Raw genomic sequence first — 23,119 nt, forward strand, 5'->3', positions numbered from 1 at the left:
GGCCATCAGTGTCTTTCAGAAAAATATCTTTTATTTCGATAAATACAAATCATATGAATTTTTATCCTTAGACTGTGCTTGTGATATCGGTGGTTCCGTTAATCCGATATGTGATAAACAAACTGGTCAATGTCAGTGTCAACCACGTGTTACGGGTCTTACCTGCAAAGAACCTTTGAAAGCTCATTATTTCCCTACACTTCACCAATTTCAATATGAAGCAGAAGATGGAAGAATGCCCAGTAATAGCCCCGTTCGTTACGGTTTCACCGAAGATCTCTTTCCAGGATTTAGTTGGAAGGGATATGCGGTATTCTCTGATCTACAGGATCAGATTATCCTAAATGTTTATATTCAGAAATCTTCTCTCTATAGAATGGTCTTAAAATACGTGAATCCAAATAACGAACCAATCCTTGGCACAATTACTATAACTCCAGAAAATCCATCAGAAGTGGAACAACAATTTAAAGTTAACTTCAAGCCAACCGTAAAGCCATCTTTTGTAACCGTCGCGGGACCTCAAGGTAATCTTCCTTCGGCTATGGTTATGAATCCGGGTTACTGGTCCATTAGTATCGCTACTAAGAAGAGTCTTTTCCTCGATTATTTCGTGTTGCTTCCGTCTGAATACTATGAAGCAACTATTCTAACCCAAAATGTGAATATTCCTTGCGAGATTGGTTATAAAGGGCTCTGTAGACATTATGGTTATCCTAATCTGATTATGTTTGATTCCGTTCACGGAGCTGGCGGATTCTTGAATGAAAACAATGTCAGAATTCCTTTGAGTGAATATTTTACGGATAGAGACATTCTGTATGAAATTGATAGAGACGAGGTTCCATTAATTAATGAAAAACAGGAAGAAATACATTTTGACCTAAGAATCTCGAAACCAGGTCCACATGTTTTGCTGGTTACCTATGTGACTCCTAAATATGAGAATACTACATCAACGCTTCTTATAGAGGCAAATACTGTTGGTAAAGGAAAGGTAACTCTGTATCCTTGCAAATACACTAGCATCTGTAGACAAGTAGTGACCGATACATATGGCAGAGTAGCTACAATGAATTTCCCCTCGAACTATGTCAGCTTGATTTTAACTGGAGAACCTACGTCAAATGTTGCCATTGATTCTATTATTGCTATTCCTTACAATAAATGGTCTTTGGATTATGTTAAACCAAAATCAATATGTGTTAGGAAAAATGGAAAATGTGTAAAAGGCCAATTTCCAGGAGCAGCAGATGCTAAGAAAATCGAATTCGAAACTAGCAGCACAATTTCCGAATCTGAAAAAAGGCCTTTTGGTATTTACGATAACACTACCAAATTAATCTACTTGGATGGTAAAAACACAACTGTAGATATTCATGGAAAAGTCTTACAACCTGGAGATTATATATTCGTTGTGCAATATTATCAACCAGATTATCCCGAATATGAGCTCGATGTATTAGTGCAAAATGGTAAATTTTACGAAGCAAAGATGTCCGTTCCCCATTGTCCAAGTAATAGCGGATGTCGTAGTATAGTGAGACAAATGGACAATAATATTAGATTCCAATTAATCGAGAACTTTATGATAACCTTTAAGGAAAATGACGGCAATGGAATATGGCTGGATTATATCCTAGTTATCCCAGCTGAACAATACAACGAAAAGATATTAAAGAAGATTCAGTTCGATCAGACGAAAGAGTTTATTAAAAAATGCGGCTACAATCATTTCCATATAAATATCACCGAAGAAGGTTTCTGTCGTGATTCCATTTTTTCTTTGACAGCAAATTACAATAACCGTGCTTTACCGTGTAATTGTGATATCAATGGAGCTGTAAGCTTCGAGTGTGAAAAATTCGGGGGACAATGTCTTTGCAAGCCAAACATTATTGGAAGACGATGTGAAATCTGTAAAATGGGATTCTACGGTTTCCCCAATTGTGAACCATGCAATTGTCCCAGTAGAGCTTTATGTGAACCAAAAACAGGTGCTTGCATCTGTCCACAAAGAGTCACCGGTAAACGTTGCGATCAGTGTGAAGTGGGTACTTACGGATTTCATCCAATTCTTGGCTGCGAAGAGTGCAACTGTTCCCCTCTGGGTGTAATCGACGGTGATCTGCAATGTGATTTCTTTAATGGTAGCTGCAGATGCAAAGAGAACGTGGTTGGTAGACAGTGTGATAGATGTCGCCCTGGCTATTCCCAGTTTCCGCATTGCGAAAAGTGCGATTGTGACATTAGAGGAACTACTGAGGAGATATGCGACCAATATACCGCGGAATGTTATTGTAAGGAAAACGTTCAGGGATTAGCCTGTGATGTGTGCAAGGAGGGTACGTTCAATATTCAAGAAAACAACGAAGAAGGTTGTACTAAATGTTTCTGTTTTGGAAAAACTAGTAGATGCGTGTCGGCGAATTTGTATAGAACCCAAATATCTGACATGGTTAACTGGGAATTAGCTTTGTCCAATGAGAAAGGTGGAAATATGACGTATTTGCTAACGATCCCCCATGAATTCAATTCAACGAGTATCGCAATTGATCTCGCCACTAATGATACTTACGGAAACGTTATTTACTTCTCAGCACCAGAAATTTATTTAGGGAAAAAGTTAACTTCGTATGGAGGATTCTTGAATTATACTGTTTATTATAGCACTGGACCATTCGGTAACGCTATTAGTGCTGCTGATATAATTCTTCAAGGTGCTGACACAACTTTACTTTACTATGCTGAAGAACAACCACCGTCATTCACGAACTTTCAAGCGTCTTTAGAATTAATCGAGGTGAACTTTGTGACCCACAATCGCCTTAGCGCCACAAGGGAACAATTGATGGTGGTTCTCGAAGATCTTCAAGGAATATTTATTCGAGCTACATACTGGAATCCTAGTATAAGAGCCTCTTTATCGTACGTGACTTTAGATGTAACTACGGACATTTATTCGCCTCAATACCTTCCAGCAAGTAGTGTTGAACAGTGTCAATGTCCACCTAATTATCAAGGACTTTCATGCGAGGAATGTGCTCCGGGATATTATAGGGTACAATCTGGACCTCACGGGGGATATTGTGTTCGTTGTGAGTGTAATGGGCATGCGGATACGTGTGACGTGAATACTGGCATATGTTTGGTAAGTTAATTGTAATGAAATAAGTAATGAACTTATTGATTCGATTTCAACGAATTGTTATTTGAATATCATTATGAGCAATTTTTTTCTTTCCATTATTCGTAAAAAACTTTCGGTACTTATGTATTATATATATATGTGTGTATGTATTATAGATAAAATTTACATTAGAAATATATACATAACTTTTTTATTACAGGATTGCAAAGACGGTACAACGGGCGACCATTGTGAATTCTGCGAACAAGGTTATTACGGAAACGCTACCGGAGGATCTCCCACTGATTGTCTCATTTGCGCTTGTCCTTTGCCTGTTCCATCCAATAATTTCGCCACTGGATGCCAAGTGAATGAAGAAGGAAACAAAATAAGCTGCGATTGCCTTCCTGGTTATTATGGCGCTCGCTGCGAATCCTGCGCTTCCGGTTACTATGGAAATCCTGAGACTTATGGCGAATATTGTAAACCGTGCGAATGTTCCGGTAATATCGATACCAACCAAGTCGGCTCTTGTGATTCTAGAACAGGAGAGTGTTTACGTTGCTTGAATAACACTTATGGCGAAGCTTGTAATCTTTGCGCACCAGGATTTTTCGGTGACGCCATCGAGAGGAAGGATTGTCGCAACTGTCTATGCAAAGAATGTGGAATGGAACATTGCGACAGTTACACTGGCCAATGCTTCTGTCGCGAGAACGTGGTTGGAGAACAATGCGACCGTTGCGCGGACAATTACTATGGTTATGATACGTGCGACGGTTGTAAAGCGTGTGATTGTGGAATCGCCTCTGAAAGTAGTCAATGCGATGACATGACTGGCCAGTGCTTGTGCAAACCTGGTGTCACTGGACGCAGATGTGATCAATGTATTTCAGGTAAAAATCTTCATTTCACATATAGATTAAATTTCGTTTTAGAGAAAGCAAACTTTGCATTTATTTTTATGTGCTTCTGATTTTATTTGATGAGAAGATAGAATCCAAAAATATAAATTTTAATATCAGAAAATCATTATATATCTTTCCGAACTGATGTAAAGATTTATGATTTCTTGTCTTCACGGATTTATCATTCATTTTCGGTTTTCTCACTTTCTGAACAACTTTAAATAAAGAAAAAAAGATAACAGGTTGCTTATTTCGAGCTAGATTACAAGATCTTTAGTCCAATATTGACCTGTATTTTTATTAACTTTTTCTAAACTTTCTCTAAAAGAATAGAATTGATAGAATTAGAATAATCATCTTTTTCCATATCCAAAATGATTGAAAAAATTTAATTGGTAATATATTTCAAATAGAATAGAGATTTCAAATAGAAACTAAAAAATTATGTAATCCTATTAATGAATAAGCGTAGATAATTTATTTCTTGTCATCATTATAGTTGATGAACAATAATATCTATTATTAAAATGTTCATGGGATTGAATCTGAACGAAAAAATAAGAAAAAGAAAAAAAAAACAAGTATGAATTAAACATAGAATTAATATCAAATTTTATTTAATAGTTTATTTTTCTCAACTCATTTCGAGATCCTACTTTCAAGAATTATAAAAATTCAACGTTAAGTAGTCGTTATTATACCTCGTTTCACATATTGTATCTTAATTCGTTTCATTAAATATAATTATATATGCCAAATGTCAATATGACATTAAAGTAAATGATAAAATATACCCATTTTTGAATATACCCATAACTTTATATAATATAAAAATTTTCTGACAAAATTTTAAATTTTTAAATTTTACTTGTTAAATATTATCAGAAGATAAAGTAATTAATTAAAGAGATAAAATAATTTTTATATTAAAAACAAAACTTAAATGAATTTTTAATAATATTCGTTTATATTTGTATATGTAATTTTATTTTTTTCTCGTATTAAAATTCGCGAAACGTGTATAAAAATATATATATATATATAAATACATTCGTGTTTTATTTTACATGTATATTTATATATAAAAAATATCCGAATAAAAAAATAATAAAAAATATATAAAAATAACTCAACTGAAATTCGCTTAGATGTTCGTTTAAGATTTGAATAGAGAATCGATCTTTAATTGATAGCTCAGAATTGTTGAAATATGTTATGTTTGAGCACTATTGCTGTTTTATATGATTATTGCTTAGAATAGAAATAATAATGAAATTTTATTATAAAAAAAACAATTATATTGTTTATTATTGTCAAATATTTGGATATTTTATTAAATATTAATTATTTATAACATATTAATATAATCATAAGATATCTTTGGAGATCAAAATAAATATAAAAATTACTTAAGATTTATTTATTAAGTTATATAATTTATGTTTGAATTCGATAAAACGAGATGAAGACAGAATGACACAGCAATGTAAAGAAGATAAAGTTGTCTTTTTTGTTTTGTTTTATCTAAAAAATGTAAATTTAAATATATAACTTAATAATAATAAGTTTATAACTTAAAAATAAGCTTCAATCGATATTTTTATATACAAATTTTTATATTTATTTTTTGACTTGTATAAATACTTGTATAAATACTTTTTGACTTGCAAAGATTTATCATAAATATAATAACACGAAATAAAATATGAATATATATTCATAATTCACGAATTTATATTTCGATATTTTGATATTTATTATGTTAATTTATATTAAAAATTATATTTAACACAACACATATTTAAAACATAGATATATTAATATATTATAGATATATTATTTATATATATTATATCTTATAAATCGATCTTGAGAAAATCTTAAATCCTAAGTTTTAAGTCTTCGATTGAACAGAGATTAGATCAAACAAGACAAGAATTTATTCAAATATCATCTTTTCAGATTAAAGATTTAAGATTTGGTTAGGACAGGTTAGCTACGAAAAATCGTTATGATTGCAATTGTTTGATTAATCAATGAACTTATTTCAAAACAAGAAAGAATTTCAAAATATAAAAACATACACGAATGATCTTGATGATTTGGAATTAATAAAAATGACAAAATAAACAAACTAAAAACTACGCCTTTTACAAACTTGAAAACTGACTCTTCTTTTAGTGGTTAAATCTCAAAATTTTGTTTACGACAAATTGTAAATGCAAAATTTGTTTAGAATTTAGGATTTCAGATTTATGATTACGATCTATTATAGATCGATTTATATGTATACAGGTGCAGGTTTTAATATTATATTTAAAAACATGATCTTTAATTTCAGGTTATTGGAACTACGGACCAGATGGGTGTACTTCTTGTGAATGTAATATTGGATATTCCGTTGGGGTATCATGTAATACCACTACTGGTCAATGTAGTTGTTTGCCAGGAGTTATTGGAGAAAAATGTGACCATTGTCCGTACAGAAATGTGTTAATTCCAGGCCAAGGTTGTTTTGCTTGTGACTCTTGCACTGGAAACTTACTAGACGTCACGGATGAACTATCAAATATGTTAAATCCTATTTTTAAAGAGTTTAACAATGTAGCCGAGAGTTACTTCACCAATCAGAGATTGAAATTTGTTAATGATTCGGTGAATGATCTATATCCCAAGGTGAAACTTTTAGATCCCAATAGAGTGAACTTCTTGCCTCTGCAACAAGAGGTTAGTAGGTCAGAGTTGGAAGTTTCGAATCAGAAACGTGAGATTGATTATACTGCAGAAGACAGTGTAAGATGGAAACTGGCCGCGGAAAATACTTTGGAGAATATAAATTTGCTAGAGGAAGATGTGATTAGAGAGATAAATTTAGTTAAATCGACCGTTTCCGAAGTAGAATCCCTCGCTTTGAATATTGAATTAGGCACTGGTGCTAAGGTAGACAGCGCTTTGAAAGAAGCAACAGACATTCTGAAAAGAATCAAAGAGGTATCGTTCGTCAGTTTTCGAGATCGTGCAACGGATCAAGCTCAGGATTCTAATATTCTTCTGTCAGAGATGCTCGATTATAATATACCGGTCAATAATTTATCCTCCATCGCTGATAATCTGAGTAACAAGATCAGGAACGTGACTGACAAACTGGACGATCTTCTCGAAATTATTTGGAAAGCTCAAGAATTGGCTAGCACGGTTGATAGATTGAACCAAGAGAACAGAATCGCAGCCGAGACTGGAAATTTCGATGTTGTAAAAAATTCTACTGCGGAGGCTGCGGAAGATTTAATGGCTGGAGAAGAATTAAATAGAAATGCGAGTCAATATCTCGACGAAGCGAATTACAACGTAGATATATTGAAAAATAATATAATAGATAATTCTACAGACACATTAAATAAAACAATTGCAGAAAACGATCAATTATTAATAGGATTGGTTATTCCAGTTCAAGACGCACAAGACCATGCTGAACATCTTTATAATCGATCTTTAGATTTGGATAATCTTCTGACTGATACAAGGAATACGAATGCCGTGAAAGCTGTTTCAGCTTACAGAAATATTGGAACAGCCATTGAAGCTGCTCGTAAAGCTGCAATAGATGCTCATGAGGCAGCAATAAACGCTACAGAATTATCAAATGGTATCGAGCAAATGATATCGGATTCGCGAGAGGCAGTTTTAAATCTGCTGAAATCGGCTAATAATACTTTCTCGAAACCTCGATCGAAAACAATGATGAAGCCTGAGAACGATTTAAATAATGCCAAAATAGACGCAGCTTTGATCTCGGAACAAAATAAACGTAATAGAGAAATGTTGGACAACATCGAAAAGATCCTTAGTAATATTCAAACCTCTTCTTCGACAGTGGCTCAAGATGCTATGAATCAAATCATAGAGGTAGAGAAGAATATCAAGCTTTCCGAAGGAGACACAAAGGGTATCGTTGATCAAATTCCAGAAGATTTGAAGAAAACGAAACAATTATCAAAAAACATTTCGGAATCCATTCGTGACGTATCTCAGGCGAAAAAGCAATTAGACATTGTTGACAAATATCTTCCAGACATTGCAAAATTATTAAATAATTTGGACAATAATCAAAAAATGATAGAAGCTAATGGAACTGATTTGCAGAGCAAGATCGAGGCATTAAAGAATAAAATTGCGAACGCGAGAGAGCTTGCGGATCGTTACAAACTTGGTCTGACGTTTTATAGAAATACCACTTTAGAATTGAAGAATCCAGAAAATTTACCTCTGTTGACTACTTCTACCAAGATATCTTTGTACTTCAGAACGAATACGACTAACGGTTTTCTCCTTTATCTAGGAAACGAGGAAAATGTTAAACTACCTCGCTCAAAAACCCACGATTTCATGGCATTGTTGATCGAAAGTGGTTATCCAGTACTTATAATTGATTTAGGATCCGGACCTGAGAAAATCATTAATAACAAATTCGTATCGGACAATATATGGCGTCAGATAATCGTCGAAAGGACCGGTAAGAATGTAAAGCTAACTATTCGCGAGGATATCGGAGAAGGCAAAGAGCAACTACACGAAAAGACACACGTGTTACATGGTTCGTATTCGATATTTAACGTGGATCAAGAGTACTCGAAGCTATTCGTAGGCGGTTATCCATCGTCCTTTAATATGCAGAACGCTGTGACTGCGACTTCGTTCGAGGGTGAAATGGAAGAGCTCGTGATAGGAGAAGACACGTTGGTATCCTTCTGGAACTTTATCGATGGAGAGAATAACGATAAACCAGCGATAGAAAGAGATAAATTAATCAATTTCCAACCGAGCACTGGTTACAGATTCGACAAGCATGGATACGCTATTTTGAGAAAGAAAGATTTCCAGATCTCGCCGGACACTAAGAAATTTAGTATTAGATTGAACTTTAAAACGTTTGTGGAAAATGGCTTGATTTATTTGATGGGTAAAGGCAAACAGTTCTTGTCTTTGGAAATGAGGGACGGTCACGTTCTTTATCAATACGATCTTGGTGAAGGAGAAACAAGTTTGCAATCGGTGAACAAATACAATGATGGAAATTGGCACAATTTGCAAGCTTTAAGATACGAGAAGTCGGGCGTTCTAAAAGTGGATGGTGCAAATGTAGTTAAGAGTAAGGCAAAAGGAAATGGAAGAAACTTGGTATCCTCGGATAATATTTATTTCGGAGGATATCCACCGAATGCTAAACATCCTTACAAACCTGTTACCAATGAAGGTTTCGAAGGCTGCATCGATGAAGTATTTATTTTCGATACCATAATTGATTTGACTCGCAACATTCAAGCATTTGGCGTAATTCCTGGCTGTCCAATACGGGTAATATAATATTTTTATAAAATATTAAATTTTATAAAATAAATATGCTCGTTGTATATTTATTAATCTTTTGAAATCTTATGAAAATAATAGTAATTATTGGAATGAAAGTTACTGTTTTTAAATTTTAGATATCTTATCAAGGATCAAGTATCCTAAGTAATTTTATGAAAGAGTGAATTAAAGTACTAAAACTAAAAGATAAAATACATTCGAAACTGATATTGATTATATCGAAAGAAAGTTTAAACGAAAGTTGAATAGTTTCAAAGACATGTATTAATATAATTTGTTTTTTTTTAAATGGATACGTAAAAAATGTATAAAGTTTATTTTTTGCAATCGCAATATTTGATTTAATTATGTTTTATAAAAAATTATTTATACTGAAAGATTACTACTTTAAAAGATATTTTAATTTTAATTTTAAAATTTGAAAATATAATATATGTATATGAAAGATAAGGATCATTCGATTTATACTTTCTTTGTATTTTATCAAAGAAATTTTGTATAACGTTTTATGAAATTTAAGTTTAAATATTTTCTTAAACTAATAATTTTTTGACATGTATAGGATTAATAAAGAATAACGAATTGCATCAATTGATCTATTAAATAATATAAAAAAATATATGATTTCATTTAAAGAAGTAAACTTGATCTCGTCTATTAAAAAACGAGTTATTTTGAATTACAAACTATTTAACTTTTGTTTAAAAATTTTTTCAATATAATTAACAGTTTCAAAATTATTTCAGCTTTCAGGTGATTCATTTTGTATAACTGATTTTCAGATATACAAATACGCAAAAACATTTCTTTCTTAATATTACATATCATATTTCTAAAATTTGAAGTAGATTTAGATTAAATTTAGAATAAATTAGATAGATTAGATAGATTTAAATTATTTTATTAGATTTTGGAATAAGTTTATCTTAAATATGTTAGATTTTGACTAGGAATGTATTATTTTGTTTAATCTATTTAATCTAGTAATTGAATAGATTTAATTGCTAATTAAGCTTTAATTTAAATCTCTTTGAATTGAAACTTAATTAAAATAAAAATTCGATATCAATTTAGACTTACTCCTTAAATATTTTGCATTATAAAATTATTATCTTAAGTTTTATAAACACAACTTGTCTAAAACTTAACTATATCTATTTTTTAATATTATGTCTAAAACATTTTCAAACATAATAACGATATAATATAAAATTTAATATGAATCGCAATTTATTATTTATTTTTTTGAATTTAAATCAAATATCAATTCAAATTAATAGTCAAAATCATTATATATTAAATATATATTTATTATTATTGAGAAGACAGATATATATAATTTGAAACATAATATTTTTGTTTTTATAATTTATTTTTTCACTTTATATTATATAAAGTTACATTCCACGAAAACTCAGTCATAAAAACTGATTTCATTTGTTTTTTTTTTATCATCTCAAGAAAATTTCCCTAAAGACTTCTAGCGTTTGTTACTGTCTAAGGTTTGTATTTCTTGCAAAGAGGGTTCTTTGAAAATTTACGATACAACACGACACAAGTAATTAATTACTAAGATTATGGACAAGAAACATTCGCGTAAAAATGTGCATTGCAAAATGATTTTTTAAAAATAATTTTGGCATTTTATAAATTTAGTTTATTTTGCAATAAAAAAATGTTTATTTTATTAATGTATTAACCATTACATTATGTATTTTTTTTAAGAATTTAATTTACAATTAAACTTAAATTAAGTGTGAAAGTTAAAATTATTAAATCTAAAAGAGAGAGATAATTTTCTAGTTCTATTGTTATTTTTTTAGTTCTATATATATAATTTAGTTCTATTTGATATCGTTTGAGTACGAAACTCTTAAGGAATATATCTACAACAATATTGGATTATTTAATGTTTAGTTTTAGTTAATTTCTTAATCAGTTAATCAAATCCATTTAACTATTATTTGATCTCCGCGAAATGGACAGATAAAAAAAAATAATTTAATTATTTTATATTTAATCAAAATTTAAATTTATTCTAACTTTTATTCAGACATTTATAAATATGATATGTAAAATAGAAAACATTTTTGCGTATTACATATCGAAATTAAAGCCGAACAATCGTTGAAATATATAAGAAAAAGTTGTTCAAAATGATAATCTTGATAATATATTTCAAGAGGATCGAGGAGTGGCCTCTATTTTAAATAATTGATTTCATTTTAATTATTAGAACGAATTAAAGAATAAATAATAACTTGAAGAAGAACTTATGCCTCAAAGATTACAATTCGAATTACCATAAATTCATGGCTTTCGAGATATTATATTGAATCTTACCTATATACATATATAGATGCGTCTATGATAGTATGTGCGTCAAGATGACCACCGCTTATTTATTATTTCTATAAATATATTACATAGATACTTAAAATGTGTGAGTAAATTGATACAATCATTATTTTATGAAAAAATAATATACATGATGATCGGTAAGTAGTGATTTTGACAATCAAAAAAACCGTGATTTTATATAAAAAAAAAACGAAAATATATAATAAAATTTTTTTATATGATCCTTTGTTTTCGAGAAAATCGAAACTTTAAATTTGTCGAATACATGTGCACTAATATATCTGATCATAATTTACTTTGTCAATTCAGATTTGTTTATTATATTGAATAATTAAAAATACATAATAAAACAAAATAAATTAATATACATAAATTTTATTATCACAGAAATTGTTAAAAATTGTTGGCCATTTATCGAATACATAATTATAATTTAACTAAATTTCTATCAATGTTTTCTAGCTGCTTATTCTGCTGTTTTAAATGATTGATTGTGATTCTTTCCTTTAATTAACTTGTAATAAATAACTGATTTAATATGAATCTATTTGAATTTGATTTATAAATAAAAATTAATTGATACGAGAACATGATGGTTAAGCTTCATCATAACCAATTCGATCTTCAAAGAAGTCATATCATTTAAATATAAAATTTCAACATCATAATTATTAATATTCTATTTTATTATATATACTTAATTATTCAGTACAATAAACACAAATCTGAATTTAGGGAGAGTAAGCCACATCGAGATATATTACATCAAAAAATACTTATGTGTACGAATTACTTGATGAATTTTTAAAGATGATTTTCTTAAAAACAAAGCTTTGTACAAAAAAATTCTATTTTATATTTTCAATATATTATTTTTTTATATAGAATCATTCTCTTTTCGAGAAATTTTCCATTGTATCATTGGTTATTCTATATAAAACCGGGCAAGTGAAGTTACAACAGAGAAGAAGAACAACAAGTATAAAAATATGAAAATGATATAATTATTATTATAATTTCAGTTACAAAAGTTATTTTTATGTATAATTATTTCTAAATTCTCAAAATAGATATATTAATTACATTAATTATATTAATTATAATGTTATGTTATCATTTATTAATTTTAATATCAGCTATTAAACATATATATTATGATAGATGACACTTAAAATATATAACTATTGGTGAACTAATGTTATACTTAGTATAATATTAATAAATATACTTAGTATAACAGTAATGTAATACTTAATATATATCCATAGAGAGTTTAAGCTTCCATTCCGGAAATGTACGAAATACAAAAATAAAATATAAAACAATGGATAATTCAAATTATAATGTCTAATGATAGCGATATTAGCTATATATGCAATATTGTTACTGTAATTTCATCGCTCAAAATTTTATGTTATTTTCGCATTCCATAAATTCGACATATTTGTGGAATCCAATATCTGTATAAAAAAATATTATAAGTTTGATGATATTAGTTCATCCGTTATTTTAGATGTCTATCACTATGATATATTTATAAAGCATACAATGAATAATGAAAATACTGAAGCATATACTATCATGGACGTATACATGTAGATAAAATAGTAATAGATATAATTTTTATTAATATCATTATACTCAGAAAGTTCCAAATATATCCATAATTCCAAACTATAATAATTATAATCCTTGAAACATAAGCTTTCGATCAAGCTATGTTCTCTAACTCATTGTTTCAATAATTAAACTATGATGCCAATTACCATAATTAGATTAGAAGCATTATTTAAATATAAAGCGATTCAAAATTTTTTTTATTTAAAAAATTTTAATTAAAAAACTATAATAGAACTTCATTTAATTAAATGAATAAATAATAAATTTACCAATTATTTCCACTATTTTTGATTTTTTGTTTAAATAACTGAAATTCAAATTTACATAACTGGATTCAATCATATATTTAGCTTATTTTTTGAATTATGTTACTATATTAGTCTATTATATTATGCTTTTGTTTTCATTCGTTGCAAATATGCATATAATTAGAATAATGCTTGGCACTAATTAATCAGAATTTAGCTAGAATTCACTTAATCGATTATTGACGAAAACCTCGTTCTAATAAATGGAGCTTTATTGTAAATAACATGAATTGAAAATTATATTAAATAAATAACGTTAATACTTCATCTATCAGAATTTTACATAAAGATTATATCAATAAGCTTTTCGATGCTTGATTACCGTTTTTTCGATTGAGACGTATCAATCGAATAAAATTATATATAATAATATAAATAAAAATTTTAATAATTTAACTTTATTTATTTTTTGTTTAATCTAGTTTGCAAGTTTGGTGTCTTTCGAAGAGAATGCACCCGGCTACGTAAGGTGGCACAATATCTCCGTGCCAAATGTTCTTCAAGTGAACTTGAAATTTAAGACTTTAGCGAACGATGGCTTAATCTTCTACGTAACTGATCACGAGAAAGGTGTAGTTAGCTACTTATCTCTAATCGATGGTGTACTCGTCTTCAACAGTCAGGGTGAGGAATTACGAACGAGTCTCGCGGGCATTAAGTTCAATGATAATGAGTGGCATGTAGTTACGGCTACGCATTCACACGACTCTTTGAAGCTTGATATCGATGACACTAAGAATTTCAGTTCCGATATAAAACCGCCTATATTGCAAATACCTTATGGTAGCTTGTATATTGGTGGTTTACCGGCTGTCTTCGGTATTCCTGAAACTGGAGCTATGACCCCATTCGTCGGTTGTATCGGAGATGCAACATTGAACGGTGTTATTGTCAATTTCGCTAATACGACGGAGAGACCTCATGCTCTTCTTGGAAAGTGCAAGTTAGGAGATCCATCGAGTAAGTAATTAATATTAATTAACATTTTGACAATAGTTATAATATATTATCCATTATAAATTGATGGCGAGGATGTACATAATTGTTATGAAATTCGATATTTTGAACACGAAATTCTAATCTTATTTCATTTTTGCTGACAATGATGAATGTAGAGATGACAGTTAGTAAATATAATATGCATTAGCGATATTTATTCTTCGATATTTTTTTGATATTAGTTTGAATGAATTTTGATCTGATATTATCAGATATATGCTAAAGACGCAAGTATAAAAAAAGATCGATATGTTTTCAATATCTATATATAAAAATATGGACAACTATTTAATTCATCTTCAAAAATATTATTATTGATGCTCTAAATACTACAAAGATTTCGATATATATTTAATAATATAACTTTCATTTTAAAAAATAATATTAAATTTTTTTGCAGAATCTTTGTATAATAAAATAAGAACATTTAATTCTTTCAAGTATTTCATGTATATAAAATAAATATATAAATCAAATTTATAAAATTCAATTCACAATTCATTATAATTTTAATGTTTTTTTAATACATAACACATTATATTATTCATAAAATTAGATAATTATATAATAGACATTAGAAATAATATTTTATTTATGATATTATTTATTTATTCTTTTTATTTATTAGTTTTCCGATTTTTAAAAATACACGAATCATTTTCAAAAATTTATTTTTTTTTTTTAGAATAAATGAATATCAATATAATATAAATTAAAAATTTCAAAAATATCAAATAAGTATATTTTATCTGCATAAAATATCGAACGATTTTTGATTTATTATAATATTCCTTTAGAATAATTTTAAAAAATATCAATATCGAATTATTTAAATATCATCAATTGGTATCGATCTGAGTTCTAATGGCAGCTATTGAAAGACGAAAAGAAAGAATTCAAAAAATATATTGTATTGTTTCGGTGTAATATTATTTGTTTAATTCAATCCAAAAAAATTTCCTTGATAAAGATTATTCTTTAGTATTCTTAAGTATATTTTGCACAAAGTAATATAATGTATTAATAATTAGTATAATTAATATATAATTATAATATTAGTCGAAAGATTATTTGCATTATTTTAATATACGTATATTTATTCATAGTTGCACCATATATACCTGAGTTAGAACCAGATGTACCTCCACCTCTATTGCCTACAGAAAATCCAGACGACAATGTCGAAATATCTACTCAGATTAGTGAGTATAATATTATAGCAATAAAATAATGAATACGATAAAGTAATCTAATCTGTAATCTATTAAATTTCGTTAGATATTATCGACGTCGATTTAGATAAGGGAACGGATGAAGAGGAACCTACGATTGAGGGACGTCTTCCTAATTATCATGATGAATTAACTACAACTACTGAAGTTACTACTACAACTCAGAGAACGACTCCATTATATGTCGATCAATGTCAATTGCCATATTATCCCACTGTAGATCCTGATATGGAAAATGCTTGGCGATTCGGTATGATATTATCGTGATGATATTTTAGATCAAATGGAAAATAATAAATTTTAATTTAAAAAATACTTGACTTATAGGCACCGCAAGAAACAGTAGATTGGAATACAGATCACTAAACGGCAGATATAAGAATGATTACGATTTCCAAATCGATATCAAAACGATGGCCGATAATGGAATCATTTTCTATACAGCGGATCATACTAACCAGAATTTAATAGCTTTGTATGTCAATAATGGAAAGGTAAAATATTAATTTGAGATAAAATTTCGAAAAAGCACCAATCAAATTTTCATAATTTAAATTGATCTCTAAAATATTTTTAATACAATTATTAATTTGTGTATAAAGAATTTAAAAAATTGTATATGTCATTTTCACATATTTTAAATTTTTATTAAGCTGCATTATAAGTTTGATTGTGGAAGTGGACCAGCTCTCTTAATTAGCGAGACGAAAATAAATGACAACAAATGGCATATCGTGATATTTAAAAGGAAAGGAAACTATGGACAATTAATTGTTGATGAAGATAAAGCAGTTACAGGATATTCTCAAGGAACGATAGAAGTTATAAATGTTAGCCCTCCGTTCTATGTAGGAGGAGTACTTCAAAATATGTCTAGTAAAGTTCTTGATATGATTGTGAGTAAATTAATATATAAATTATACATTTAATTATACATTATATTTGTATCAATTTTTAACAATTTTTTAAAAATTATTCTCAGGGTATGAACGATACATTTAAAGGATGTTTAGGAAACTTTATGGTGAATGGACAACCAGTTAGTGAGCCTACAAATAAAGTTGGTGTAATTCCATGTTCAAAACAAGTTGAAGAAGGATTATTCTTCTTCCCGGGTAATGGTAGCAATCTATATAAACCAAGTGCGTATCACATACTGATAAATAATTGATTAAATATTATTAAAATTTGATATGACGAATTTTAATTATAAAATATTATTCTAGTGGATAATTTCGGTATTGGCAGAACAGTCGACATTCAAATGGAGATTAAACCTCGTTCAACTTCCGGTCTCTTATTATATATTGGTGGGAAACGAGATTATTTGATCTTGGAAATGATTAATGGAACTGTAACATTCCTTGTTAAAACGCATAAAGGTTTAATAAAAACTTCTTTTGAACCTACATATTCGAATTCTTTGTGCGATGGGAAATGGCACAATATTCGAGGTAAAATTTAGTTTACAATATTATAATATTATTAGTAATATACGATTAAATTTTAATAAGATCAGAATTCAATAATAAGCACAAAGATACAGAATAGAATTTTTCTTCCAATTGATTCTATGAAATAAGAAAATTTAATTAGGGCAAGTGAAATAAATGCAATATGTTTAGTTAATGATGCAATGATTGAAAACACATGTCAAAAGAATAAAAAAATAATAATAATAATTATGTGATAAAAAAATTTTTAAATGTGATAAAAAATTTCGATGATTTTTATCTTTATGAAGATTCTAATGGACATATCAATGCTAATAGATTGTTGAGATTAATCCATGTAATGAATTCAAATATAATATAAATTGAACTTTTATTAACTTTTATTAATAATTTTAAAAATTTTATTAATAATCGTTTGATAAATCATATCAGTTATATAGATAACTAATAATAATATATATATTAGTAAAATTATATTTATAAACTAGATTATTAAAATAAATCCGATTTATATTTATTTGGATATAGAATCAAAAGAATCTTTATAATCCATTAATATTGCTCCTAACTAATGATATGAGATGAAAAGTACAAAAAATAAATTTTTTTATTGCATAATTATTTTTATTCTATAATTACTTTTATATCATTTTTTTCATAATCAGTACTGTGGCATGCTATTTCTAATTATTTTTATTTTCTTTTCTTATTTATTATGATTATTAAAATTATTATTAAAATATTATTTATTAAAATTTAATGGAATATTACTAATATATATTTGTTTTCTTTTCATAAAAAATAATGAAAATAAATTTAATATATTTTTTGTACAGCTGTTAAACAGAAGAATGTCGTACTCTTATCAGTAGATTATAAAGCAGCCGCGCCAGGAATTGGCGGTAAAAATGTAGCGGGAAGTCTCATGAGCCATCAGATCTTTATCGGTGGACATCCATTGCTTGGAAAGAGATTACGGGGAAGTATTTCGCAAACACAATATGTTGGCTGCATTACTAAAATTCAAATCAACATGAAATCTATAAATCTAGATCCTGAGCATGCTCACGGACATGTTATAACAGGCATATGCTCAACGATATAATTTTTAACAATTTCAATTATGAAAATGCACTTAAAATTAATTAACGTAATGTTGTAATTTTCTTTTTTAATAATAGTCTTCCAATTCATTTTTAAGTGCCATCAAAAAAAAAAAAATTATAAATACAATGTTACATAATTTCTACTCATTTTTATGAAAATGTTATATTAGTATTTTAAGTATCTAAGATAGTTGTTCAAAAATAATTGAAAATAAATTAAAAATATCGGATATTAAGTGCCATATCTCAGGGTCCAGCCATCGATATATTAAAATTTTGAAAAAATTATATATCTTTTAATATAAATTTTCGACAAATATGCAAAAAAATGAAATTTTCAATAAGTAGAATTTTATTCCAATGCACAAAAGACTGAACGTCGGTTTTTCCACTTCTATTGTGGAAAATAGAACGTATTCCCTACTGTGCATCCATCAATGGCTATTTAAACACTCGAATAAGTTAAGTTATAATTCATATTAAGGAAATCAAAAATTTTTGAAACGAAGATGATACGTCAATGATAGTTATTCAAAATGCACTGTAATACATAACCAAAGAAAATTATCTTATATCAATAAAAATCATAAGTATATCTATAGTATTGTTAGAAGATTTTGTATTTTTTTGTAAACATAAAAATATTTAGAAAAATTAAAACACAAATTAAATAAAAGTATTTACAATATCCTTTTTTTTTTTAAATTTACGTTATTCATATATAGTGATAATATAACACTTTTCATTTATTTTGTCATTTTATTGCATTTTATTGCATTCTTCTTGATAACACACCGACGCTAGATCCTGAAAATTTTATAGCAAGCGCGAAATGTAAAATAAACTATTATATTAAATGATTTACAATACATAAAATCAAATTTATTATGGATATAACAACTATCAATTTGTATATAAAATTGTGTACAATCTTTTACGTTAAAAAAGCTCTGAGAAAAAATAATTTTCAATATTTAATGCATTGAGTGCTAATAATAATATATTGTAAAAATTTTTTAATTTCCTATTTGTATTAAAAACATTTTTTATCATTTTATTTTTCAATATTATCAAGAAAGTCAATAATATTTAATAATTAAACATATACATATAAACATATAATATATTATGTATATAGAAATAATGTATGTATATACATATATGTGTATAATCCAATATAAAAAATTATGATTTTTATTATAAAATGTATGTGTGACTACAAAATGTACTTAGTACTCAATGTATTAAAATTCTATACTTTCAAAGCTATTGAAAAATGTTATATAAATAAAGATAAAAAGAATTATATGTAAACATAACTCATAATTAACATTAATGTCCAAAATAAAATATGTAATATTGCCTCATGTATTAGTATATTAAGATAAGAAGCTGCGTTATACAAAAATCTTACATTCAAAGGTAAATAATGCAATTTAAAAAAAACTAACTTATTTTTAATGCATTTGTGCAAAGACAAAAAAGCAGAACTTTATTATATATTTATTTAAAAACAGCTAAAGGATCGAATGTTCTACACTAATTCTTTATACATATTTTTTTATATAATTTCAAAAGAAATGATATTAAAAAAATTCAAGCTCATTAATTTCATTTATCATATGTTATTAGTTTAAACTAATATTTGTATTATTTTGTGAAAATAGCATTCTTATCTTGTATAAATTGTAAATGATATATATGTTCGCTCAGAGTATATTAATTTATTCAAACAATCGTTGTATAGGATGTTTATTTCATATGCACTTTGAGGTGTTTTATTAAAATCATATAAATAATGTTGGGAAAAGAAGAAATTTTTCTTCATTCTGATATTTGATACTTATTTTTTAGAACACATTCAAATCTTAATAGTAGCAATTACCATATTGATAATTTCTATATTTTTTCTTTCTTACTTTTCTAAAGCATTATAATAAAACACTTACAGACTTCTATATGTAAAAAATTTCCTGAAATAGTCGACAAATAGTTGGTTTATCAGATGATAAACAAAAAATTCGATTTATAAAAATGTACATGGAATTACGCAAAAAAAATAGTTTACTATTTATCACGCAATTTCAGGAATTTCTCAATGAAATAGTATATCACAGTGTAATGATTCAGACATTCAATTAGTTTTTTGTGTGTGGCAATTGCGTCTGTACAATTGTTTATCACAAGAGGCATGTCATTTGTTTCTTTCAATACTTTTAAAAAGATATCCTGCAATAATTGCAAGATAAATTATGCAAATATTCCAATATCTGCATATAAGTACTAAGATATTCCATGCATTTTCAAGGTTAATCATGATGAATATAACAAACAACAAAAAAAATGGACATCAAAATATCTTGGCATGCATGGTACATTGATAGAAAATTTTATTCTATGCCATGTGCAAAAATCATCACTAATCCAGGTTCAACCATCATATCTTCTGGCATATGTGTATTATCACAATAAAGAACTAACACTGCTTGTTTACCAGGGACTCTTTTACAAACATAATTATCATATTGTCTTCTAGAATTCTGTCTGGTTTCAAGGGAATTTAATCCTGGAGGCCATTTCCTTTCATGACAATTTTCCATTAATTCATCAATCACATGAGGTGGGCAATTATATTCTGATAGAGTTCTTTTTATCATAGTCTGTAATATTATGTTTAGTTAGTTTATAGAATTAATTAATAATATAAATTTATAAATTATTATTAAGTACCTGTAATAACTCATCAGGAGTGGAAATCATTCCTCCCCATCTTGTTACTCTTGCTCTAGGAAGAGTAGCAGACCATCTTACAACTTCGTCTCTCTCCATCTGATCAGCAATTGCACGCATTGCAGGGTTTGAAACTCTCAATGCTCTCATAAAGTCTTTTAAAAGATGTATTTCTCTCTTATGTTCATTTATTTGAAGTTGTTGTTCACCTAATTCACGTTTCATATCAGCAAGTTTTTGTTGTTGGGAATGTATAATGTTTCTAAGTTCTCTCACACAATTATGATCTTTTAATTCATTTTTGGGAATAATAAGACTACATCCTTGTTCACAAAGCATTGGTCTCTTAGGATTATATTCACATTGCTCCAAATGTGACACTAAACTGTCAAGCTTAACTATGACTTGACATCCATACATGATGTTATCACAACTAATACAAAGGCGGGCCAATAGATTTCGAAGTATTCTTGGAACTGCTCTAAGCTGAGCAGATGTAATTGGTGTACGATCCAGTGGACAGGTAGGTTGTCTATTTATCCATTCATTAATACATGTACGACAAAAGGCATGTTCACATACAGGTGCCTGCAACATATTGTTCACCTACCAGTTTTTAAGCTAAGCTATATATTTTACAGAATTTGATATTAAATTTATATATTATATTTTAAAATATATAATGAATATAAAATATTATTCTATATAATTTCTTAAAAACTAAAATAAAATTATTAAAAAAATCTATATCAATCTTATTCATAATAAATAAAATCAAAATAGTAATATTTATAAACATTTTGACAGAACGGAAGTCGTAAAAATTTAAGCGATTGACATTATAAAATCAATACTAAATATTTTAATCAATATCTTTTATAAATTAAATTATTGAATACAATATATAAAAACAATCATCGGTACACATTTGACAATATTTAATAATCAATGGAAAATACAATAATCATAAAAATGATAAAAGTAAATCGGTAAAAAGTTAGGTTAGATTTGTGTAAATGTACAAAACTAGTTTATTAAAAGTATTTAATCATAAATGGACGAAACAGAAATAATACCTGCACAGGATCCTCAAGGACTCCAGAACATATTGGACAAACTAATTCTTCATCAACTTCTCCTTGAAAGCGGTTCACATCGAACCCCATAATGTGAACTGAGTACAATAACTCGTCTTTGTATGTAGCGACGAGCCTCTCCTGTAAAACTGTAGATCCAGAATCACAAATTCGATGGCGTACGACGTGAAAGCTCTAGAAGTATACCGTTACTTTCTTTGAGCAGCACGCAACGTGACAATAGTCACTTAACGCATATGTATCAACGCATATCGCAATTCTATTTGTTCGAAATTTGATGATTTTCACTATATACAATTATTATAAATTATCATAAAGTTGAATCAAATTTTTCATACGATCAGCTTGAATTTTTTAAAATTCATTTTTTAAATTTTTTAAGGAAAGAATATTGTATGATTATCAATACATTAAATTTTACAGAATCGTATATAATATTAATAAATTTTAAAATATATATAATTATATTTTAACAACTATTCATATTATAATAAATTTTATTAATTTTATTAATATCTTTACTATTATAATTAAAATTTTGTTATAATATATAATAAAAATATAATAAAAACAATTAAAAAATCATAATTCATTTTCAGATTTAGTCGCATTTTATTTAGTTGCATTTCAGTGCATCTAGTGAATTTAATATACTTTCATTTTAATATATGTTCATCATAAAATAATTTATGATTTATCTAATGATAAAATATTTTTGATAATATTCATTAATATTTAAAATAAGAAATGAAAACATTAACAATTATTTATTTTTAAATATAACTTTAAAATAATTGCTTTTTT

At 27.7% G+C, this 23,119-nt stretch overlaps 2 protein-coding genes across 3 annotated transcripts in view; one reads left to right on the forward strand and one right to left on the reverse strand.

Moving 5' to 3' along the window:
- The window catches only part of LanA (laminin subunit alpha), a 41,939-nt gene extending 22,763 nt beyond the window's left edge, over positions 1-19,176 (forward strand). The window contains exons 11-21 of the mRNA XM_003693684.4: positions 72-3,151; positions 3,351-4,026; positions 6,380-9,393; positions 14,120-14,657; positions 15,803-15,898; positions 15,975-16,178; positions 16,256-16,422; positions 16,582-16,824; positions 16,911-17,070; positions 17,155-17,382; positions 18,219-19,176. Coding sequence (XP_003693732.2) covers positions 72-3,151; positions 3,351-4,026; positions 6,380-9,393; positions 14,120-14,657; positions 15,803-15,898; positions 15,975-16,178; positions 16,256-16,422; positions 16,582-16,824; positions 16,911-17,070; positions 17,155-17,382; positions 18,219-18,487 — 8,675 coding nt within the window. The 3' untranslated portion in view covers positions 18,488-19,176. The remainder of the gene's footprint in view (positions 1-71; positions 3,152-3,350; positions 4,027-6,379; positions 9,394-14,119; positions 14,658-15,802; positions 15,899-15,974; positions 16,179-16,255; positions 16,423-16,581; positions 16,825-16,910; positions 17,071-17,154; positions 17,383-18,218) is intronic.
- A 172-nt stretch (positions 19,177-19,348) lies between these two features.
- On the reverse strand, positions 19,349-22,584 carry elgi (E3 ubiquitin-protein ligase NRDP1 elgi). Of its 2 annotated transcripts, none has more exons than XM_031916539.2 (3): positions 22,295-22,584; positions 21,219-21,806; positions 19,349-21,148 (listed from the first exon to the last, which is right to left on the reverse strand). In XM_031916539.2, the coding sequence occupies exons 1-3, from the start codon at positions 22,382-22,384 to the stop codon at positions 20,879-20,881; spliced, it is 948 nt and encodes a 315-aa protein (XP_031772399.2). In that variant the 5' UTR covers positions 22,385-22,584; the 3' UTR covers positions 19,349-20,878. The 2 variants fall into 2 exon arrangements, with proteins under 2 accessions (XP_031772399.2, XP_086771919.1); XM_086915793.1 differs by having other exon boundaries at positions 21,219-21,824; positions 22,295-22,549.
- Positions 22,585-23,119: the final 535 nt, after the last annotated feature.

Source organism: Apis florea, unplaced genomic scaffold (assembly GCF_048593485.1).
Source record: "Apis florea isolate Af1SG1 unplaced genomic scaffold, ASM4859348v1 contig_3794_pilon, whole genome shotgun sequence".
In the NCBI taxonomy this organism is placed as follows: domain Eukaryota; kingdom Metazoa; phylum Arthropoda; class Insecta; order Hymenoptera; family Apidae; genus Apis; species Apis florea.